Source organism: Dendrobates tinctorius, unplaced genomic scaffold (assembly GCF_039654945.1).
Source record: "Dendrobates tinctorius isolate UK_male_01 unplaced genomic scaffold, ASM3965494v1 ptg000134l, whole genome shotgun sequence".
Taxonomy (NCBI): Eukaryota; Metazoa; Chordata; class Amphibia; order Anura; family Dendrobatidae; genus Dendrobates; species Dendrobates tinctorius.
In genome coordinates, this window is record NW_027361802.1 from 8,547,242 (window position 1) to 8,572,426 (window position 25,185).

At 44.6% G+C, this 25,185-nt stretch overlaps 1 protein-coding gene across 1 annotated transcript in view; it reads right to left on the reverse strand.

Moving 5' to 3' along the window:
• The window catches only part of MTAP (methylthioadenosine phosphorylase), a 100,920-nt gene that overhangs the window by 69,157 nt on the left and 6,578 nt on the right, over window positions 1–25,185 (reverse strand). Inside the window, exons 2-3 of the mRNA XM_073543705.1 lie at window positions 12,018–12,104; window positions 9,487–9,545 (exon numbers count right to left, since the gene is read on the reverse strand). Of these exons, the coding sequence (XP_073399806.1) occupies window positions 9,487–9,545; window positions 12,018–12,104 (146 nt within the window). The remainder of the gene's footprint in view (window positions 1–9,486; window positions 9,546–12,017; window positions 12,105–25,185) is intronic.

Here is a 25,185-nt window from a genome sequence, read left to right on the forward strand (position 1 = left end):
GTAAGGTGTTGTGCCGGCGGGGGGCTGCGTCTACCGCGATCTCCGTGGAGGGTGCATCTTCCGCAATCTCCTGGGGGGGATGCGTCACTCTGTCTGGAGCCAGACTGCGCAGGTGCGTCGCGCTTGCAGTCTATAAAGGCTTCGGACAGTGACGCTTAGGCTATGTGCACACGCTGTGATTTTTGCTGCGGTTCTGGCCCTGCGGAACCGCAGCAGTTCCGCTGACATGGTACAGTATCATGTAACCCTATGGGTTTTCAAAACCGCAGTGCTCACGCTGCGGTTTTTTCCGCGCGGTTTATAAACCGCAGCATGTCAATTGTTTCTGCGGATTCCGTTGCGGTTTCACACCTTTAACATAGTAGAGGTGTGAAACTGCAGGGCAAAACCGCAGGTCACTGTACCTGCGGTTTTACCTGCGGTTCTGCGGGGAAAAACCAGCAGGTGATTCTGCAGTGTGTGCACATAGCCTTAGCCCGTTATATTATAGATATACCCCGGATCTGTCCACAGAGTTTCTCTGCCTCAGGTTTATATTATTACTTTCCCACTGTAGAGCAGCAGGAACGACAGAAAATAATGAGAGGGATAAGATGGCTGTCAGTGCCTGACCTCAGTTATGTCAGACAGTGACAGTCTCTGTGACTGCACATTGTGATCTATCACAGATCATGTGTGTGCACTCACCGCACTGAGCAGCCAATCACAGTACAGCTATGTGTTCATGTGGGAGGAGCCCAGACGCAAGTCAAAGCCTTGCCAGTCACTCCCCACTTGTACTCACTGCTCTAAGTCTCCTCCTCAGCTCCTCCCAGGCCCCAGCCAGGCAGGAAGAAGCCAAGCAGCAGGGGAAAAAAAAAAAATTGGCTCAGCTCCCAGTGGTGAGCCGACTCCCGTCGGTCACATGAAAGAGCCGGCTCTTTGTCTCAGTTCGTTCACGAAGGACACATCACTAGAGGAGAAGACAGCAGATGGGAGAGAGAGAGAGAGAAAGCTCACAGGGGTGAGAGCTCAAACTGGACCGCACATGAGGGGAGAACACAGCATAGGAAGGAGAGACAGCAGACATGGGGTAGACAGGTTAAAGAAGAGAGCACAGACGGGAGAAGTCAGCACATGGGGAAAGAGAGTGGATACAGTTGTAGCCAAAAGTATTGACACCCCTGCAATTCTGTCAGATAATTCTGAGTTTCTTCCTGAAAATGATTGCAAATGAGTGCAACCAAATATTAGGCTGAGGGTGCCAATACTTTTTCTGGCCCATTTTTGGAGTTGTGTGTGAAATGATCAATGTTTTGCTTTTTGCTTCATTCTCTTTTGTGGTTTTTCATTTAAGACAAATTAAATGAAGATAATCATACCAAAGAATTTGTGTTTGCAATCATTTTCAGGAAGAAACTGAGTATTATCTGACAGAATTGCAGGGGTGTCAATACTTTTGGCCAGAACTGTAGGTGGGTGAGCACATGGGGGGGGGGGGGGGGGGATTCTCAATGCTGCAAAGCCTGCCCCCATGGTGACATTACCGCCCTCCCAATGGGATAGCATCAGCCCTCGATCTAGTCTACTATATAATCGTCTAATTCTGTCTGTCTGTAACGGAAATCCCGCGTCGCTGATCGGCCGGCCGCGACCAATCAGCGACGCGGGATATCCGTTACAAACAGACAGAATTAGACGATTATATAGTACATAGTTAGATTATACTCACCCCGGCGTTCGGTCCGCTCCGATGGGTGTCGCCATCCCATCCGGCGCCTCCCATCTTCATACGATGACGTCCTCCTCCTTGCTTCTCCCTCGCCTCCTGCGCAGGCGTACTTTATCTGCCCTGTTGAGGGCAGAGCAGAGTACTGCAGTGCGCAGGCGCCACACCTCTCTGACCTTTCCCGGCGTCTGCGCACTGCAGTACTTTACTCTGCCCTCAACAGGACAGATAAAGTACGCCTGCGCAGGAGCCAAGGGAGAAGCAAGGAGGAGGACGTCATCGTATGAAGATGGGAGGCGCCGGACCGCGAATATAATCCAACGTGTTTCTTATTTTTCAGGTTTCATCGGGGGCTTATCTACAGCATTACAGAATGCTGTAGATAAGCCCCTGATGGCAGTGGCTCCAGCTTATGGGGTAAAAATGGGGTGAGAGATTCCCTTTAAATAAACTACATACACATTCCAGAATACCCCATGCGTTAGAATAGGGCCACCATCTAGTAAATAATAATCAGCAACTGATATTGTACCACTTCTGTCAGCCTGCAAACAGCACTCCCCACCGTTGATACTCACCTCATCGTTTGCTGTTTCCAGGTGCCTCCTGTCACTACTCACACTGAGTACTGTGGGCGGTGACGGGGAAAGCAAAGCAAGCAGCACAGCTGCAGGCTTCAACAAAATGGTGCCTTTCTCTTCCCATTACTGTGATTTGCACAGCCCAGCTTCCAGCTGTGAACCCAGGTCACAGCTGGAAGCAGCACAATGCAGGAGATGGGGTCAGAAAGTGACCGAAGTCTCCTATGTAGCATATGTTCAGGTGTGTAAGCATTGTGCCAAGATACTTATACACCAACAAATGCAAATGATAGCCCCTAGTGGCTGAGGGAAAAATATTAAAGCGAACCTTTCAAGCGGTATCATTTTAATCAGTTTAATAATGCCAACCAGACAGTGGCTGTAGTTTACTTGGCAAAATCCTGCTGACAGGTTCACTTTAAATAAAAAAGTTGGTCCATAAGCAGTTAAACATCCTTTATTTTATCTTCAATATTGCAAAATATTAAAAACCGTAAAATCCTGCCAATTTCCTAGTGTCCACAGAGGTCCTTAAAACACTCAGACACTTTTGCTTTTGTACAGATCACACTGCAAAAATCACCTATATTATCATGGTATTACAATGAAAGAAAACATGTCTATTATAAGGCTGGGGTCAAGTAAGACAGGGTCTACCATTACAATAGGTGATTGACACTGCTCCCCTCCTATGCTCCCAGCAGAAGAACCATAGCCCAGATGCCCGTGGATGCCCACAATACCACAATACTCATCTAGAGGGTATTATGTTGCTTTCTGGTGTCCAGGTGTTGTCCTACTGAGATTTATCTATGCAGCGCATGTTCAGAAGCACTGACTTGTTAGGAGATTGATGGAGGGCACAAGGCTAAATGGGGAGCTGTGGTGCTAGTCTGGAGGTTCAGTATGTACGTTTGTTAATTTGAGAAATACCCTGGGGCCAGTAAGAAAGGATTGTCCAGTAGTTTACAACCCCTTTAAGCTTAAAGGGAACCTTTCAGCAGGATTGTGCACAGTAACCTACAGACGCTGCCAGGCTGGCACCGTTATACTGATTAAATTGATACCTTGGTTGATGAAATCTGTCTTTTGGTTGTTGTTTAATCTTTATTTTCAGTTTTCAGTTAATGATATGCTCGTGTTTCAGGGCGGCCTGTAGGGGGTCTTCATGTGGTGCTCTGATTAGGTATTCATATGTATGGCTTCTGAAAGGTCACTGATCCCTCACTGACCTGCCCCCCATTTTAAATATTGCAGTTAATATTGTGGTCCTTGGGAAAAAAATTACATCCAGCAAAATGGAGCAGTAGCATCTATTGTTTACCGATAGATGCTGCTGCACACGTGCCGCAGCCATTTTGCTGGAGCCAACATTTTGTTTTTGTTCCAACAAAACGGCACCAGCAGCGATAAATGCGCAGTAACATCTATCTGCGCAAGAACCGCCTCAAAGCACAAGAATCTCATTAACTTAGAACTGCAAACAAAGATTAAACAACAACCACAAGACTGATGCACGAGTTTCTCACATTGCAATTGCAAGTGTGAACCAAGCCTTAGGATGAATTCGGACATCCACGATTCATAGCCTTTATATGAACCGCAGTCCCCTTACTGGTTGTGGGTTTACTGACCAGATCCAACAGCCTCATATGTCTTACGAGTTGGCTAGTTCGGCTCAGGAGACACTTGGCTGGGCACTATGGTATGTATAGGGGCTGTCAATGTGGTTGTCTGAATTCAGCCTTACAAGCAGGCTTCTCACCCTCCTAGCAGGCCTATACAATGTACCAGGGCTGTGGAGTCGGAGTCGTGGAGTCGGAGTTGGAGTCGGTATAAAATGGACCAACTCCTAAAATATATAATAAATTGGGTACAGTAATTCAATGCAGGATGTGCTGAATATTTTTTCATAGGAGTTTGGGAAAGTTATGAAATGTCCTATAAATGGCTGTTCTATTCCTGATCTAAGGCTACATTCACACACAGCGTTTTTCCTGTGTTTTTTGAGGATACATTTTTCAGCTGCAAAAGCTGATCATCTTTTTAAAAAACCGCATCACCTGAAAGGTTTTTGAGCTCATAGATGTTTTCAATAGCAAAAGCAGATTAGAAATCTGCTCTATCTATCCATTTATCCATATCTGTCTATCCATATCGTATCTGTACCAAAAAGAATGAAAACCGGGTAGTACACCAATATATATTCTGTTCTATCTAAATATCTTGATTATTGGATCATAAAAATGATTAAATGTCTGAGGTTCACATTGTACTACAATAAATTTTTCACGTAAATATAAGCAATATGTGTGGGAGTCGGAGTCGTGGAGTCGGAGTTGGAGTTGGAGTCGGTGTAAGGGAAATTGAGGCGTCGGAGTCGGAGTCGCAGGTTTGGCTTACCGACTCCACAGCCCTGCAATGTACACAGATATTGTATTCAGCTTACATGAAGTAACATTTCATCCATCTCCTCTGTAGAGAAAACTGCAGAAATGGTCCTCCATATCACAGAAGTGCCTTGAGGAGCAGGAAGGGGTTAAACAATAGACTGGTAAGGCTTTGTGCACACTATGCAGATTTGCAGCGGTTCCGCAGCGGATTTTACCGCGCAGAATCGTTGCATATCCGCATTGTGATGTACAGTAGCCTTAAAATCAATGTAAAAAAAAAAAACCGCTGTGCAGACCCTGCGGATTTTTCCGCACGGTTTTCCCGTGGATCAAAATCCGCAGCATGTTACTTCTTTTGTGCGGTTTTCCATCTCCCCTGTCACCAAATCCGCAGGGGGAAAACCGCGATGGAAAACCGCACAAAAACCGCAAGAAAAATGGAAGAAATCCGCAGGAAAAATGCAGGTCATTTGACCTGCGGATTTCTTCCATTCTGCGCGGAAAAATCGCAGGGCCAAAAAGTACGTCTGCACTCAGCCTTAAACTTCCTCTAAACATCCTGCATGTCCACATATCTTTTGATGGAATTTAAGTGAAATAAAGACGCACAGTGTTTCAGCTTCATTGGTGAGTGCTCCATTTTTCTTCTTTTTTCATCATACATTGGAATATTCATGCAAGCACCTCCGATTTTTGACTGAACAACATAACGCAATACTTTAGATAAATGGCTCCGTCTGTTAATGTGGTGATTTGAGTGCCCTAGTTTGCTGTTCATCTGTGTGGTTTTTTTGCTGGACTACCCTCTGTAGAGAAAACTGCAGAAATGGTCCTCCATATCACAGATGAAGTGCCTTGAGGAGCAGGAAGGGGTTAAACAATAGGTTATTTTCTGACTATACACTCCATTTAGTGATTGCATAATGTAGCTATGCAGCCTTCTAATATACCAGATGTTTCGGGCTTTAGGACGCACCGCAGGTACAGATAGCAGAAAATAGGAAGACCACATTTTCTACTAGCTAAAACCATCTTGGTGTTGTAAAGTGGAGCGGTCATTATCACTAATGTTACTGCACTAGGGGAGGGTATGAGGTGATAGATCTACTGTTAGTGTTTGTCTGTATATTATACACATATAGCTGCACAGCACACAGTCAGTACACTGTGCAACATACATATATAAACAATAATGCTGCATGCACACAAGTTCTGATAGAGATTATACATACATACACACAACTCTGCTACATTATTGAACCAAAACACACAAAGATCAGCATCATCAGCAAAACACAGGCCAACTACAACACACTCAGCTCCACTACACCACCAAAACATACACAGCTCAACTACAACATAACATTTTAAACATCCCCTTCATCTTTTTATTGCACATTTTTACACAGGATGCAGCCAGGCCCTTTATTGTTGGCTGGGTAAGTTGGGGTGCACTTATATTGTCCTAGGAAGTCCACCTAATCTAATAGTAGGAGTGTCACTAATAGGCTGTAATTAAGACACTGTGCATCACATGTACTTGTGTGACTGGCGCCCTATACATCCCTTATCTGTGTGCACTTATAATGATGGGCAGCCACCCCCTCCTTGAATGGAAGGTGTGTGAGAGGTTGTCTCATCAGTATATCAATAATAATAAATTTTATTTCTATAGCGCCGACATATTCCGCAGCACTTTACATTTCAGAGGGGACTTGTACAGACAATAGACATTACAGCATAAGAATAATCACATAGATCATAGCAGATACCAAGAGGAATGAGGGCCCTGCTTGCAAGCTATGAGGAAAAAGGGGAGACACGAGTGGTGGGTGGTAACAGTTGCCCTGATTGTTTGGACCAGTCATAATGTTAAGTGTGTAACAGTACAGACACAGAGCTCTAATAGATGCATAAAGCATGTGGGAACATGATACTGGGAACCTGGTTATGGTAAAACTTGACTGTGCCACACAGGGATAGTTCGGTTAATGTGTTGAGGCGGTAGGCCAGTCTGAATAAATGAGTTTTCAGGGCACGCTTAAAATTGTGGGGATTGGGGACTACTCATATTGCCCTGGGAACTGGGAAGTGCATTCCAAAGAATTGGCGCAGCGCGTGTATAGTCTTGGAGACGGGAGTGGGAGGTTCTGATTATCGAGGATGCTAACCTCAGGTCATCAGCAGAACGGAGGGCAAGGGTAGGGTGGTAGACTGAAACAAGGGAGGAGATGTAGGGTGGTGCTGAGCCATGAAGTGCTTTGTGGGTGAGGGCAATAAGTTTGTACTGGATTCTGGAGTGGATGGGTAGCCAGTGTAAGGACTGGCACAAGGTAGAGGCATCGGTGTAACGATTGGCGAGGAATATGATCCTGGCTGCAGCATTCAAGACAGATTGGAGGGGGGAAAGTTTGGTAAGAGGGAGACCGATTAGAAGAGAGTTATAGTAGTCCAGACGAGAATGAATAAGAGAAACAGTAAGAATTTTTGCAGAGTCAAAGGTAAGAAAAGGTCGAATTCTAGAAATGTTTTTGAGATGCAGATAACAAGAGCGAGCCAGTGATTGGATGTGGGGGGTGAATGAAAGCTCGGAGTTAAGTATGACCCCAAGACAGCGGGCATGTTGCTGGGGAGTAATAGTGGAACCACACACGGAAATGGCAGTGTCGGGTATAGGTGCAATAGTAGAGGGAGGAAACACAAGGAGTTCAGTCTTTGACAGGTTCAGTTTCAGAAATAGTGAGGACATGATTTAAGACACAGCGTTTAGACAATCGCCGGTGTTTTCTAGAAAGGCTGGCGTGATGTCAGGAGAAGAAGCGTATAATTGGGTGTCATCAGCATAGGGATGGTACTGGAAACCAAATCTACTGATTGTTTGACCAATAGGGGCAGTGTACAGGGAGAAGAGGAGGGGGCCTAGAACCGATCCTTGAGGAACCCCAACAGTAAGGGGAAGATGAGAGGAGGAGGAGTCAGCAAAAAATACAGTAAAGGAGCGGTCAGAGAGATAGGAGGAAAACCAGGAGAGAACGGTGTCCTTGATGCCAATGGAGCGGAGCATAGTGAGGAGGAGCTGTTGATCCACCGTGTCGAATGCTGCAGAGAGATCCAAGAGAATTAGCATGGAGTAGTGACCATTAGATTTAGCTGTTAGTAGATAGAGACTTTAGTGAGGGCAGTTTCAGTAGAGTGTACGGAGCGGAAACTGGATTGGAGAGGGTCGAGAAGAGAGTTATCAGAGAGATAGCGCATCAGATGGAAGTGGACCAGGCGTTCCAGGAGTTTAGAGATGAAGGGAAGATTAGAGACAGGTCTATAGTTAGCGGCACAGTTTTGGTCGAGGGATGGTTTTTGAAGTAGTGGATGTATGATGGATGTATGATGGCATGTAAGGAGGGAAAGTTACCAGAAGAGAGAGAGAGGTTAAAAATTTTAGTTAGGTGAGGGGTGACAGCAGGGGAAAGGGACCGAAGCAGATGTGATGGAAATGGGTCACTGGTGCAAGTGGTTGGGCGAGAAGATGCAAGGAGCCTGCGTACTTCTTCTGTGACTGGTTCAAACTCAGAGAGTGAGCTAGATGCAGTGGGGGAGGGAGGGCAGTGCATGGTATGAGATATGGAGATAATTTCCTGTCGGATATGATCAATTTTTTCTTTGAAGTAATTGGCCAGATCGTCAGCTCGAAGCTCTGTGGTTGGGGCATGCACTCTTGGGTTGAGCAGGGAATGAAAAGCGTCAAAGAGACGTTTCGGGTTATTGGACAGTGAGGTGATGAGGGTGTTGAAATACTAGGTTTGTTTGGAGAGGTGAAGGGCAGTGTTGTATGTTCCAAGCATGAACTTATAATGGATGAAATCGTTGTGTAGATTGGATTTTCTCATTGATCATGGGGGTCTGCTGCATCCAGCACTGCATTGGTAGTGTGACATGGTATTCATAAGGAAGGCTGACTTTTTTCGGTGATGATTTTTGCTAAATACTCAACTACATCAAAATGCACACAACGCAACATCATCAAGATAGCACGCACTATAGATGACCATGGTTTCAAGTTCTGACTGATCACATGGCCTGAAAGGTCCTTCAGCTACTCCGGATGTGCAGCGTTCTCTCTTGCCGTGCACCAATCAGACAGATCAGTGTCAGGCAGGAAGAGAGCGATTCTCACAGCGATCGGAGAGAACGCCATGTCAGCTTTCTCCTCCATCACAGGAAGCTGCCACACACACTTTTTAAAAAGATTTTTTCTTGTTAAAAAGTGCATCTTATAGTCCAAAAAATGTCCTACTTTACACAATAAATTTCCCTATTGTCTGACAGGAAAAGAGACTGCAAATCTATCAAGACCCAATATCCAACTATATCACCCTCTGTAACCAGACTACCGCTCCTCATTTATGAAAAGCCAGGAACGAAGAGAGAACAGAGGCAGGGAATGTGGGAAACCTTTGTTGAGAAGGAAACTGTTACAAACATGTGATGGCGCCCCCTGCTGTACTCTAACTGCCCTCTCGGAACATCCACCTAACATATCTAGCACTAGCGAGAAGCTATTCTAGTCACCGATCCTTATCGGCTAACCTACACAACACCAGGAATCACACCTCTGCATGAGGGTTCTGACCTGGTCACGTGTGACACCAGCACTGGCACACCAGGTGGAGGTCCTAAGCAAAGAACTTAAAGGAGACCAAGGGGCATCATGTTGACAATAAGTGGAGATCTTAAAACAGTTAGGAATCGCAACATAAAGTAGATTACAAAGTTGCAGAAATTGACTTTATATTATTCTTATGCTTACCTTGCAAGAAGCACGCAGTCCACATTTTTAATTTTTCCAAGAATCAAGGCATCTGATGGCTACACAAGAAGAAAAACATATTACAGTTTACAGAAGCTCCTAAGTGATATCCTACATAATGGAAACAGAAAAATATCTAAGACATTGCTGCAAATGGCAAGGTTTAACACTTACATGAGATTGCTGGGACCACATGGTGGTCAGAGACAGAACATCCCCCCCACATAACAGCTGTTAGCAGGTCCTGCTGCAGTTGGCTGTACGTGTACTGGCCATTCCCACGGCTGCCATTCACTTGATCGGGAGCCGATCTGCAGCACCTGACAACAGCTCTGTGCTACTCCGGTTCCGTACACCAGGCATATCCAGCTGCCACAGGACCTGATCATTGGGAAAGTGGGTGTCTGACCCCAATAATCTGATATTGATGGCAGATACTACAATAGAGATATCCAAAAATGATCAGCCATTGTGACAGTGGTGCACGTGGAAAGAGACCGAAAAGGTGCCGAGACCTTTCCGACTTTACATTATCCTAACAATAGCTCATCAATATCAAAGTTCTGACAAACTCTTATTATGTTAACACAATCTAACAATACTGGCAACAAAACATCCAAATACATAAATATACACAAACTCCATACAATGACTGGAGAAAAAGGACGATACGATGCAAAAGAATACAATTAAAAAATAATCTTTATTAATATTAGATAAAAAAGTGTCACAAGAATACTGGAACCACAAAAAAAGAACACAGCCAAGGGGACAATAGGCAAGTACCAAAAATATGTATCTGCACTCAAGGTATTCACAAAAAATTGCTCACAAAATATTTGATAAATTAAATGCCAAGTGCACAATAATAGGTAAATAAATAATAATAATGGAGCCTAATGCAATGTCCAATCTATCCAACAATATATACAGAAAAGTAATATGCTCACAAATCACAGGGTAAATACCGCTACAAGATGTAACAATAGTGTTTCATTAGTAAAGTGCATGCATATTAACCCTGAATCAGGCAGCACAAAAGTGGATGAAAAAAATGTGTGCAAATCACTGCTGTGCAAGAAATACTAAGGACATAAGGTAAGGCAGCCATAAAAAATGTGAAAGAATCATGTGCAACAATACCTATAAAGTGCTGGAAATGCAGGTCCCACAAAAGCGTGTTCTCACCCCGTTATAGGTATTGTTGCACATGATTCTTTCACATTTTTTATGGCTGCCTTACCTTATGTCCTTAGTATTTCTTGCAAAGCAGTGATTTGCACACATTTTTCATGCTCTTTTTGTGCTGCCTGATTCAGGGTTAATATGCATGCACTTTACTAATGATACACTATTGTTACATCTTGTAGTGGTATTTACCCTGTGATTTGTGAGCAAATTACTTTTCTGTATATATTGTTGGATAGATTGGACATTGCATTAGGCTCCATTATTATTATTTATTTACCGATTATTGTGCACTTGGCATTTAATTTATCAAATATTTTTGTGAGCAATTTTTTGTGAATACCTTGAGTGCAGATACATATTTTTGGTACTTACACATTGTCCCCTTGGCTGTGTTCTTTTATTGTGGTTCCAGTATTCTTAATGACACTTTACCTATTTTTTATCTAATATTAATAAAGATTATTTTTTTAATTGTATTCTTTTGCATCGTATCGTCCTTTTTCTCCAGTCATTGTATGGCGTTTGTGTATACTAAACTCTTTTATTACAAAACTATACATTTGGGTTTTTGCAAAAGGGCAAGGTAAACGTAAGAATTCCATATTGCAGCAGTGGCAGTGCGCTAACCATGTTCACGTGGCCCCATGGAAGGGAAACGCTGCAACATTGTAACATTTTCCCTATAAAAATCTACTCTTGTAGATTCTTTATCTTTCTTTTTATAGCGCTAACATATTCCGCAGCGCTTTACAGTATGCACACATTATCACTGTCCCCGATAGGGAATTTAGATTGTGAACCCAATCAGTATGTTTTTTGGAGCGTGGGAGGAAACCCACACAAACACGGGGAGAACATACAAACTCCTTGCAGATGTTGTCCTTGGTGGGATTCGAACCCAGGACTCCAGTGCTGCAAGGCTGCAGTGCTAACCACTGAGCCACCATGCTGCCCAATGTAGTAAAAGTAATTTTGCCACTGAAAATACATTAAAGTCATCTGAATAGGGTTCTCTTCTCTGCAGGCCCTAGTCAGCTGAGAACGACACTGACAGAACACTACAACATATCTTCCAAGAGATAAAATCCAAAAATTAAAAAGAATATTCACATTACTAGGTGTCAATCCAATAGTTGAATATTTAGGACTTGAAGGCCTTGGTCATAACTTGGTTAACTTTTATTGACTGCTGCCAGCACTAGGGTGCACAATAAAAATAGAGCTCTTGTCCTATCAAGATCCATCATGAATTTTGCAAAATCTGAACCTAGAAAAAGAGACGACGTTTCCACCAATGTGTTATTGAAAATCGAGTGGGAAATATTAGTGAACGCACATACCTTGCCAAATGGCGTTTCAACATACTTCTCGGTTCTTCCTTCCAAAATATCAGGGTCATCGAGTCCAGAGCCACCAATAATTCCAACCTATTGAAGTAATAGGTTAGTAATTTCAAGACTTTTAAATAAATAAATAAAATGACTAAAAGCAAAACCAAAATACCCCGTCCAGATATTCTATAGCCAGAATGGATGGCACCCTCACTAGCACACCAATACCTGTAGCAGGCAAGGCCATCACAAGTTGTGCCAAATCATGGCCTGAACCAAAACATGATGCATTTTAGGCTTACTATATGGCTCTGAACCTTATGAGGGTACATGCTCATGGAACATATCTACTATGGGCCTCCTTCAGCGGTGGTCCTGCAGTGAGATCTGGAACATTTATTACTGCAGATATCATTGTGAAGATGGTGAGATGGAACTGCACATTTCACACTTAGAATGGAAAAGGGTAAAATTCGAACTCACATCTGCAGCGTACAGTGGCAAAATCTCCTGTCAATATGCAATGCAGACATTTTTCACAGCGTGAAACTGGCCAGACTAGGACAGCAGGGTGACCAGACAAGAACAGTACCCAATAAAGCTAAATATCCCTCCCTCTGATCTGAAGGATTTTTAATAAGAGGTAAATTGCAAAGTTGTTTGGTTTTACAAGCAAGCTACAATTTCCCAATTAAAAACTTGAGACTATCCCTTTAAAATTACACACACTGTAAAACACACATTTTCCTCAAGCAAATACATAGGGGAAAGTCACTGTATTTTAACCACCCCTGCTCTAATGATAGGAATACCCCTTTATTATAATACATATAATAGATTAAGAGCCCGGCGCTGCCCGGGCATAGTAACTAACTGCGGTTAGTTATAGCAAATTATAATTATCCTCCATCCCATAGTCCCGTGCCCGTATACCCATCATACATATCCACCATCCCATAGGCCCGTGCCCATATGCTCATCATACATATCCTCCATCCCATAGTCCCATGCCCATATACCCATCACACATCCTCCATCCCATAGTCCCATGCCCATATACCCATCACACATCCTCCATCCCATAGGCCCGTGCCCATATACCCATCATACATATCCTCCATCCCATAGTAGAGTGCCCATATACCCATCACACATCCTCCATCCCATAGTCCCGTGCCCATATACCCATCACACATATCCTCCATCCCATAGTCCCATGCCCATATACCCATCATACATATTCGCCATCCCATAGTCCCGTGCCCATATACCCATCACACATCCTCCATCCCATAGTCCCGTGCCCATATACCCATCACACATCCTCCATCCCATAGTCCCATGCCCATATACCCATCACACATCCTCCATCCCATAGTCCCGTGCCCATATACCCATCACACATCCTCCATCCCATAGTCCCGTGCCCATATACCCATCATACATATCCGCCATCCCATAGTCCCGTGCCCATATACCCGTCATACATATCCTCCATCCCATAGTCCAGTGCCCATATACCCATAACACATCCTCCATCCCATAGTCAACCATTATGACATCATAATGAGCGGCGGGGCTTGCAACCTATGATGACATCAGCGTCGCCATGGCAACCATTATGACATCATAATGAGGGGCGGGGCTTGATACACACACTTTTCCCCCCCATTATGTAGATAGGGGCAAAATTGTTTGGTGAATTGGAATGCGCGGGGTTAAAATTTCGCCTCACAACATAGCCTAGGACACTCTCGGGGTCCAGACGTGTGACTGTGCCAAATTTTGTGGCTGTAGCTGTGACGGTGCAGATGCCAATCCCGGACATACACATACCAATACACACACACTTGAGCTTTATATGTTAGATATATATATACACACATACATATATATATATATATACACACACACACACACACACACATACACACACACACACACACACATCTCTCCCCAACTATAATGGTAGGAATACCCTGATAACCCCTTTACCCCCCAAGGGTGGTTTGCATGTTCATGACCGGGCCAATTTTTACAATTCTGACCACTGTCCCTTTATGAGGTAATATCTCTGGAATGCTTCCATGGATCCCAGTGATTCTGTCTGTGTTTTCTCGTGACATATTGTACTTCATGATAGTGGTAATATTTATTTCATATAACTTGCGTTTATTTGTGAAAAAAATGGAAATTTGGTGAAAATTTTGAAAATGTCGCAATCTTCCAACTTTGAATTTTCATGCCCTTAAATCACATAGATATGGCACACAAAATACTTAATAAATAACATTTCCCACATGTTTACTTTACATCAGCACAATTTTGGAATACATTTTTTGTTTTTGTTAGGAAGTTAAAGGGTTAAAAAGTTGAATAGCGAATTCTCATTTTTACAAAACTTTTTTTTTTGTTTTTTTAAAGGGACCACATCACATTTGAAGTCACTTTGAGGGGTCTATATGATAGAAAATACCCAAAAGTGACACCATTCTAAAAACTGCACCCCTGAAGGTGCTCAAAACCACATTCAAGAAGTTTATTAACCCTTCAGGTGCGTCACAGGAATTTTTGGAATGTGCAATAGAAAAAAAAAAAAAAAAAAATCCAGCATGGAGCTGTAACTGCCTGCATGCTTGTTTGGCAAATGTTTTCCTTTTTAGTAACTAGTAATAAAGCACATTTTTTACCTTTTCATTCCACGCTGGATTTTTTTTTTCTTTCTATTGCACTTTCTGGTTGCTCTGCCTGAATTGGGTTGGAACTTATCTACAGACATTGGGGTAAGCTGACATTTTTTGCCATATTTGAATTTTTGGAATGTTTAAAAAAGTGAACATATAACTTTCTTTTACAAATATTTACTTCAGGATCCAAATTTTGTTATTTTACCAAGGGTAACAGGAGAAATTGGATCTCAAAAGATGTTGTGCAATTTGTCCCAAGTATGCTGATACCCCATATGTGGGGGTAAACCACTGTTTGGGTGCACGGCAGGGCTCAGAAGGGAAGGAGCGCCGTTTGACTTTTTCCCACGCAAAATTGGCTGGAATTGTGATCGGACGCCATGTCGCGTTTGGAGAGCCGCTGATGTGCCTAAACAGTGGAAACCCCCCAAAAGTGACGCCATTTTGGAAACTAGACCCCCCCAAGGAACAAACAGGCTGCATGTGTTGTGACTGTCACACAACCACGACACATGCAGCTGTGGCACCAAACCACTGATTATCGGGAGCGTTCTAGGTATCCAGGTTACCGATGCAGCTATTCGGTAACCACTAAAACTATTCGGATAAGCACTTATCTGAAGCTATTTGTTCATCCCTATGTGCTCCATTAAAACAGGGGTGGGGAACCCTTTTCTGCCAAGGGCCATTTGGAATTTTATATTAGCTTTTGGGGGCCGTATAAAATTAACTTAAACATTAGCCAACTATATTTATTCAAACATTTAAATAACTTGCAGCTCCCCCACACAAACAGTATAGTGCAGCTCCCCTCCCCCAACACACAGTATAGTGCAGCCCCTGCGTGCGCTCAATCTCGCACACACACACACCCCTCCTCGTTCCCCGTGCTGTTCCAGTCTCATCGGCTCCAATGCTGGTACAGTGTGGCGCATGATGAAGTGACGTCATTGCTCGACCGCTGAGTCACAAGCAGAGGGGGAGTGATGGGAGAGGGAGCAACTGACGCTCTCTCCTTCACTGCTTTCAACTGTATCGGCGTCTATGATGCTGATAAGTTAAATGACCAATGGGGGCGGCACCAGGCCACATAGCGGCAGCGTGCAGTGCCACTATTAGGGGCATGCCACTGGCTGGGGGAGTGGGGACCCTAGGCAGCTGCCTTGGCTGCCTGCCCCTAATGCTGGCCCTGACCGCGCGCACCTCTGTAGAATGGATGGTCAAGCGGCCAAAAAACAGGCAAAGTGGCTGCGGGCCGCACCAGATGATAAAATCCGTCTGAAGATGCCCTCCTACAAATTAGGTCATTGTCCCTTTGAGGTCTTGAAACAAATCAATGCAGTCTCGTATAAATTGAAATTGCCTGTCTCATTACGTGTGCCTAATTCCTTCCATGTCTCTCTCAAACCAGTAGTCTTGAGCTCCTTCTTTAAGGACCCGGGTACCACTCCTGATCCTGTCAGCGAGAAGGATGTCTGTGAGGTAGAGAATATATTGGCAACAAAGAGGGTAAGGGGAAATTCCTATTTTTTGGAAGATTGGAAGGGCTTCGGTCCTGAGGAGAGGTCATGGGAGCCTAAAGAGAGATTCCAAGCTCTTCTCCTATTGGAGAGATTTTACACAGGCTTGAAAAAGAGGGGGCGTAAACGGGGGGGTTACTATAATATCCATACCTCCACGGGGTACCTACTCTCAGTCTGCTCCCCGCTGCCCAGCTTCAGTCTCTGGCTCCTCTTCTGCTTCTTGGCACGGGGCCAGCAGCTCACCTGGCATGACGCTGAGGTAGTGCGCTTCTTAAAGAGACAACGTGCATTTTTCAAAAATGCTCTGAACCAATGATTAACCAGTGAATACTATTTCTGGCAAGTGTTTCCTGTTGCCCCATTCCGGTTTCGTGTACTGTAGCACCTATGTTCTGCTGTGCACCGCTAGTGTCCTGCCAGTACCCAGCTAATACTTTTTGATTTCTCAGACTAACAGCGGCTCTCTACGCCGTACCCGGGATGACTCCAGTGTTGCCTGTGCAAGTTCCATCCTGCTCAGCCGTCTGTCACTCCGTTTCCCTGGACGACCTCAGTACTGCCTAAGCCAGCTCCGTCCCATGCTGCCGCTTCACGCCTGTCAAGTTCAACGCTACCCGTTGTCCCTGCCTGTGTTTGGGGTCTAACTGGAAGTAGCACCTGCATCCCCTTAAGGCTGTGTGCACACGATGCAGATTTGCAGCGGTTCCGCAGCAGATTTTACCGCGCAGAAACGTTGCTTTTCTGCATTGTGATGTACAGTAGCCTTAAAATCAATGTAAAAAAAAAAAACAAAAAAAAAAAAAAACGCTGTACAGACGCTGCGGATTTTTCCGCGGTACAAAATCCGCAGCATGTTACTTCTTTTGTGCGGTTTTCCATCTCCCCTGTCACCAAATCCGCAGGGGGAAAACCGCGATGGAAAACCGTACAAAAACCGCATGAAAACCGCATCAAAAATGGAAGAAATCCGCAGGAAAAATGCAGGTCATTTGACCTGCGGATTTCTTCCATTCTGCGCGGAAAAATCCGCAGGGCCAAAAAGTTCGTCTGCACTCAGCCGAACACTCCAATCTGTATCCTGTTCCAGGGGGTCTTACTACAGGGGTCTGGGGTTCGCACTGTCATGCCCCCTTCGGAGCCCCTTGTTCCGTGGTTCCACAAAAATAGCAAACGAATATGCACTACAACGTCTGTGCCACCGCTTCCATTCACTACAGGTACTGTGACATGTGTCCAGAGTGCCAACTAACCTCACCCACCATGAACTACCGGAGTCCATTGGCACCACTGCCCATCATAGAGGTACCATTTGAGCAGACAGCCATGGATCCGGTGGGACCTATACTGAAATCCGCCCATGGCTATCTGCATATTTTGGTCATAGTGGACTATGCGACACGGCACCCAGAAGTGATACCTCTCCGCCACACCTAGTCAAAAATTATAGCATGCAAGCTATTTGCCACCTTGGGCTACCAAAGGAGATCCCCACAGATCAGGGAACTCCTTTTATGTCCAAGGTGACCAAAGAGCTATGGACGTCGGTGTACCAACCACAAACCAACGTGTAAATAGAGAGATTTAACAAGACCCTCAAAGCCATCCTCAAAAAGGTGGTCTCCAAGGATGGGAGAGATTGGGACACGTTGTTGTCCTATCTAATGTTTGTTATCCGCGAGGTACCACAGGCGTCCACAGGTGTTTCACCATTTGAGCTACTGTATGGCAGGCATCCGAGGGGGTTGCTGGACGTAGTTAAGGAGACATGGGAACAGGAGCCAACTCCACATCGGATTGTGATCGAGCACATGGAGAGAACGTAGGACCAGATTGCGGCCGTCAGGTCCATAGTCAAGGAGTGAGTGGGCTAGCCCCATTGTGCTAATTCCAAAGCCAGACTGACCATTACGCTTTGTAATGGCTTCAGGAAATTGAATGAGGTATCAAAATTTGACCTCTATCCAATGCCCGGGTGGACGAGCTAATAGAGAGACTGGGGGAGGCCCAGTACTTCACCAAGCTCGATCTCACCAAAGGTTACTGGTAGGTCCCGTTAACAGAATCGGAGAAAGACTGCTTTTATAATGCCAGAGGGTCTCCAATTTGTTGTCTTGCCTTATGTGTTACATAGGGCTCTGGCCACATTCCAGAGGCTGATGGACAGTGTTAGAGCCTCATCGGAAATACGCATTGGCATATTTAGACGATAGTCATCTTCAGTGCGGATTGGAATACCCACCTGTCCAGGTACAGTGCTGGAGTAGCTGGAGTAGCAGTGCTGGAGTCTTTCAGAATCGCTGGTTTAACAGCGAACCAAAAGAAATGAGCGATAGGACTCACAGAAGCCTGGTACTTAAGTTACATGATCGGCCATGGGGTTATCAAAATCGAGGCCAAAGCCGTTAAGTACCAAACAGGTGAGGGCATTCCTCGGCATCATTGGGTACTATCGCCGGTTTATATCCAATTTTGCTGGAAGATCAGCACCCCTAACTGTTAAAAGGTAAGAATTTGGTTATGTTACGGTGGAATTCTTAAGCGGAGGAAGCATTCCAGTCCCTGAAATCGGTGTTGTGTGGTCCTCATCAGCCCCAACTTCAAGAAAACGTTCATCGAACAAACAGATGCCTCAAAGGTAGGCCTAGGAGGGGTGCTGTTGCAAGAGATGAATGGGGAAGAGCATCCAGTCACCTGGTTGAGCAGGAAACTGATCCCAGCAGAGAAAAACTATAGCGTAGTGGAGAAGGAGTGCTTGGCGATTAAGTGGGCCTAGGAGTCCCTACGCTACTATTTGCTTGGGCATCAGTTTCGTTCAGTAATGGACCATTCGCGCCTCGTCTGGATGAGAAATGCAAAGGACTGGAATGCTCGGGTCAAAAGATGGTTCCTGTCCCTACAAAACTTCAGTTTTTTAGTGGAATATGGGGCAGGGAAGTCACAGAAATGCAGATACCCTGTCACGGGGCCCCTGTATAGTGACAAATGTTCAACCCACAAGTTTGAATGGGGGGGGGGTATGTGAGACAGTGACCAGTGTTATATGTGAGGGTCACTATGTGCCCCCCCAGGATGCGCACAGAAGCGTATTGAGGCCACAGAAGTGCATTGCAGTCAAAGACATAGCTGTGTTGGAATGCAAAATGAAGCTAAGTGTTGGTCTTGGGAATGCTATTTGCCCAAGACAGATTTAAGAAAACATGCAATGGGCTTTTATTTTTTAAGTGGACTACAAGATTGTAGTGGGGCAGTCTGCTTCCTCCTGGCCATGTCTTCCAAGTGGTCTGTGGCTACAGGTTCCTTGAAAAAACCCTGCTGCAGACGGTTGGATGTGTCAGTTTTGGCTGGCAAGCATGCAGAGCAAGAGGCCCTGCAGAGCTCAGCCTGTGTGAAGGAACATGGAGCCAAAAGTCTTGGCACCTCTCAGCGTGACATGGCGGTGCAGTCGCTCACGGAAACCGGTCTCGGTTATGGACTGTCTTGTTTACCGGCTGTGATCCAGATGATACCTTTTGTGTTCCAGTTGTAAGTTTCTTTGGACATTCATTGGACATGGGTGGTGTGTGGCCGAATGTCAGCTGATTCTCACAGCTGACACCCGGCATTAAGTGCCAGGAGCAGTCATAGACCGTTCCCGGCACTTTAACCCCCGGAATACTGCGATCAAACATGATCGCAGCAGTCCGGGAGCAGGCAGAGGGCTGACAGCCCCTCTGCATTTGGATCGGAGACCCTGCAGCGTGACGCGGCGTCCCGATCGCTGCCATGGTAACCTGATGTCGTCCCATCCGGGTTACCAAAGCTGAGAAACTTCCTGTCATGAACAATGCCTGTCAGGAAGTCTCTCAGGTCAGTGTGCATTAAGTGCAGCGCTGACAGCTTCTATAGCATGCAGATGATGCTTCATCTGCATGCTATAGAAGCGATCAGCCTGCAAAAAATGATTGTCCCATAGTGGGAGAAAGTGTAAAAGTTAGAATGAAGTAAAAAAAAAAAAAAAAAAAAAAAATATTTGAATGAAAAAAAAATCTAAAACAATAAAAGTACATATATGGTATCGCCACGTTCATAATGACCCGACCTATAAGGCTATGTGCCCACGTTGCGTGTTAAAACGCACACAGAAAACCGGACTCCTTCCCAGAAATCGCACGTTTTTTTCCGCGCGATTTCACCGCGATTATGATCGCGATTTTTGCGTGCGATATTTAAGCACTTTCCAAGCGATTTGAAGCATCGCTTGGAAAATGATTGACAGGTTGGTCACACTCATCAAACATAGTGTTTGACAAGTGTGACCAGGTTTTTACTATTGAGGCTGCCTATGCAGCCTCAATAGTAAAAGATAAAATGTTAAAATGCTAAAAAAAAATAATGCTGCCATCCCGGGCCTCAGCGTTCCCAGTAATGCCTTGCGAGACCTGTAATGACGTAGTCTCGCGTTTCTATAGCGATCTCGCGAGACCGCTAGAGTCACGCGAGACTACGTCATCACAGGGCCTTGCCGCAAGGCATTACTGGGAACGCTTAGGCCAGGAATGCAGAGCGGGACGTCGGAAGGTAAATATACCCCGATTTTTTATTCTTTTTTTTTAACAGGGGTATGGTACCCAGGGCCTGGAGGACAGTCTCCTCTCCTCCACACTGTGGTTACCAACCGCACATGAGACGCTGAACTTCCCGCATGGTGGGCATAGCCACATGCGGGAAGCGATTCTCATGCATTCCTATGGGTGCGGAATCGCGGCAATTCTTTGCGATTCCGCACAAAAGAATGAGCATGCTGCGATTTTTTCCGCGATGCGATTCCGCCGCGGAAAAAAGCGCAGCATGTGCGGAATGCCATAGGAATGCATGGGGGGCGTTCTGTACAAGATTTTTAAACGTTTTCGCAGTGTTTTCGCGCCGAAAATCGCGGCAAAAACGCTTAAAAATCGCTACGTGGGCACACAGCCTAAAACTGTCCCGCTTGTTAACCCCTTTAGTGAACACCATAAAAAAAACAGGGCAAAAAGACGGATATAATTAAACATGATACCGCTGAAAACGTCATCTTGTCCCGTAAAAAACGAGCCATCATACAGCGTCATCTGCGAAAAAATAAAAAAAAAGTTATAGCTGCCAGAATAAAGGGATAAAAAAACTATTTTTTCTATAAAATAGTTATTATATAAAAGTGCCAAAACATAAAAAAAAAATTATATAAATCAGGTATCGCTGTAATCGTACTGACACGAAGAACAAAACTGCCTTTTCAATTTTACCACATGCGGAACGATGTAAACGCCCCCCCCCCCCCCCACTCCAAAAAAAAGAAATTCACAAATTGTTGGTTTTTGTTCGTGTCTCCCAAAAATCAGAAAGTGATAAAAAAAAAAAAGAAAAATGTCATGTGCCCGAAAATTATACCAATAAAAACATCAGCTCGTCCTGCAAAAAAACAAGACCTCACATGACTCTGTGGGCCAAAATATGGCAAAATTATAGCTCTCAAAATATGGTGATGCAAAACTATTTTTTGTAATAAAAAGAGTCTTTTAGCGTGTGACAGCTGCCAAACATAAAAACCCGCTATAACGCCTCTTTCACACGTCCTGATATTTCCGGTATCGGATGTCAGTGTGTGTGTAATACTTGCGGCACACGTGTGGGCATGTGTGTGTGCACCGCATCAGTACCACATGGACGGGCGCCAGGGAAGAAGTGCTGCAGTAAGTGCTGTTCCCCGGCGCAGAGTGCTGAACACGGCTCTCATCATTCTTCCCTGCTCTGCCGGCGATCAGCGCAAGCATTGGAGAATAATGAGAGTTACATTTATCCCCTTAACCACCGCCGATACTCTATTTAACGGCAGCAGTTAAGGGTACTTAAACCACAGGTTTAAAGCTATAGCGCCCCCTGCGTCGGAATGTCTCCGGGGTCTTGGCTGCCGGGGGTAGCTGAGACTCCAGAGAACATGATTCAGGTCACTTTTTACAGACCCGGTGTTGTGATCACCGTTATAATGGCGACCGCAAAAAAAAAAAAAAGTCTGATTTTCCATTTAATTTCTCTCTCCTCTGATGTAATCGCACAGAGCAGGGCCACCATCAGGGCATTACTGCCCTGACTGGCATATGGGACCCGGTGGGCAGAGGGGGCCCGCATCGGGCCCGGTCTTCTCTGCTCACCGCGCCCATACTGGCAGGTAAACCGGGCCCTTAGCGCAGCGCTGCGGCAGCTAAACGCTATAGACATGCGGGCCCGCCGGCCTGCACGTCAATAGTTAACAGCCACCAGCCAATCTGAGGCTGACAGCAGCAGCGTGCACATCTCCAGCGTCTGACATCACTGTCAATCGCCGGCGAGTGCGCGCTTCAGCTGCGTCGAGGGACGGAGCCTCGCCGCTGGAGCGCAGTCAGGTAAGAAGAATTTTTTTTTTTTTTTTTTTCTTTAAACATTTCAAAAATTCCTGTGAAGCACCTGAAGGGTTAATAAACTTCTTGAATGTGGTTTTGAGCATGTTCAGGTGTGAAGTTTTTAGAATTGTGTCACTTTTTGGTATTTTCTATCATATAGACCCCTCAAAGAGACTTCAAATGTGATGTGGTCTTAAAAAAAAAAAAAAAAATAGTGTTGTAAAAATGAGAAAGTGCTGTTTAACTTCTAACTCTTATAACTTCCTAACAAAAAAAAAAAAAAAAAGGTTCCAAAATTGTACTGATGTAAAGTAGACATGTGGGAAATTTTACTTAAGTATTTTATGTGAGATATCTCTGATTTAAGGGCATGAAAATTCAAAGTTAGAAAATTGTGAAATTTTGAAAATTTTTGCCAAAATTCCTTTTTTTTTTTCACAAATAAACTCAAGTCACATCAAAGAAATTTTACCACTAACATGAAGTACAATATGTCACAAGAAAATGTCAGAATCACCGGGATCCATGGAAGCGTTCCGGAGTTATTACCTCATAGAAGGGACAGTGGTCAGAATTGTAAAAATTGGCCCGGTCATTAACATGCAAAATATCCTTGGGGGTAAAGGGGTTAAAAGATATTTGTTATGAACTTTTCTGTGATCACTGCCTGTCTGTCACACTGCACCAACCCCTCTGCACTACTATATATCTGAATCACCTCCTTTTCCTGATTATAAATTATGAGAAATTAACATGACATCACTGCATCTGAGAGGCAGATATATAAAATTACTTCTCCCCTATGTTCAATGCTGGAAATAGAAAAGAGGAACAAAATGTCAACTTTTTTTTTTTTTTTTTTTTTTTTTTATTAAGGCCAACACCTCAAAACAAAACGTCATATATACTGCAAAATGGTATCAATACCATGCAAAAACCATGTTTACAGTGTATGGAGAGCTAGTACGCCACTGCAGCGAACAGAATACATTGGTAATATACAGTGAAGGAAATGATTATTTTTTTGATCCCTTGCTGATTTTGTACGTTTGCCCACTGACAAAGACATGAACAGTCCATAATTTTAAGGGTAGGTGAATTTTAACATTGAGAAATAGAATATCAAAAATAAAATCCAGAAAATCACACTGTAGAAATTTTATAAATTTATTTGCATTTTGCAGTGAGAAATAAGTATTTAATCCCCTAACAACCATTAAGGCTGCATTCACACGTCGCGGTTTTTTCGACAGTTCTTAACGCGCATTTTTGCAGCGAAAACGCAAAAAAACAGCATCCCATGCATTCCTATGGGATTCCGCAATGCTGTGCTAATGCTGCAGATTTTCCTGCGGCGGAATCGCATCGCAGAAAAATTCGCAGCATGCTCATTAATTTTGCGTAATCGCGGGGATTCCGCCCACATAGGAATGCATTGTTCTGCTTACTTTGCGCATGTGGCCATGCCCACCATGCGAAAAGCAAGCAGAACATTTGCGGATGGGACCCACGGTCCGGAGGAGAGGAGACTGTCCTCCAGGCTGTGGGTACCATATCCCTGTAAAAAATAGAATAAAAATAAAAAAATTGAGTTATATTCACCTTCCAGCGGCCCGCGCAGCCTTCCCAGGCCTCAGCGATGCTCCCGTTCTCAGTAATGCCTTGCGAGACCTTTGATGACCTCAGGTCTCACGATACTGTAGCGATCTCGCGAGCAATAGGGACCACTACAGTATCGCGAAACCTCGACGTCATCAAAGGTCTCGCAAGGCATTACTGAGAACGGGAGCATCGCTGAGGCCCGGGAAGGCTGCGCGGGATGCCGGAAGGTGAACATAACCCGATTTTTTATTTATTTTTAACATTAGATCTTTTTACTACTGATGCTGCATAGGCGGCCTCAATAGTAAAAAGTTGGTCACACTAGTCAAACACTATGTTTGATGAGTGTGACCAACCTGTCAATCTGTTCTCCAAGCGATGCTACAGACCGCTTGGAAAACGCTAGCATTCTGCAAGCTAATTACCCTTGCAAATCGCTAGTTTTTCCGTGGGAAAATCGTGGGAATTTAAAATGCGATTTTCCAGCGGGAATTCCACAACATGTGCACATAGCGTTAGGTTACGTGCACACGCTGTGGAATGGGGTGCGGATTTGGTGCGGTTTTACCTGCGGATTGCTCTGTGGTTTTTCATCTCCACAATGGAGGAGATGGCAAACTGCTGCGGATTCCGCAGAAAGAATTGACATGTCAATTCTTTCTGCGGTTTCAAAACCGCAGAAAAAACGCGCGGAAAAAACCGCACCGTCTACACTGCGTTTTTTTATTCCCATAGGGAATAATGGTACTGTACACTGCAGCAAAAACTGCTGCGGACCCGCAGCGGCCAAATCCGCTGCGGAACCGCAGCAGAATCCGCAGCGTGCACACACCCTAAGAGTTCTGGCTCCTACAGACCAGTCAGACTCTCCCAATTAACTCGTTACCTGCATTAAAGACAGCTTTCTTAGATAGTCACCATTAGGCTATGTGCACATGTTCGGCATTGCCGCAGAAATTTCCACGGCAAT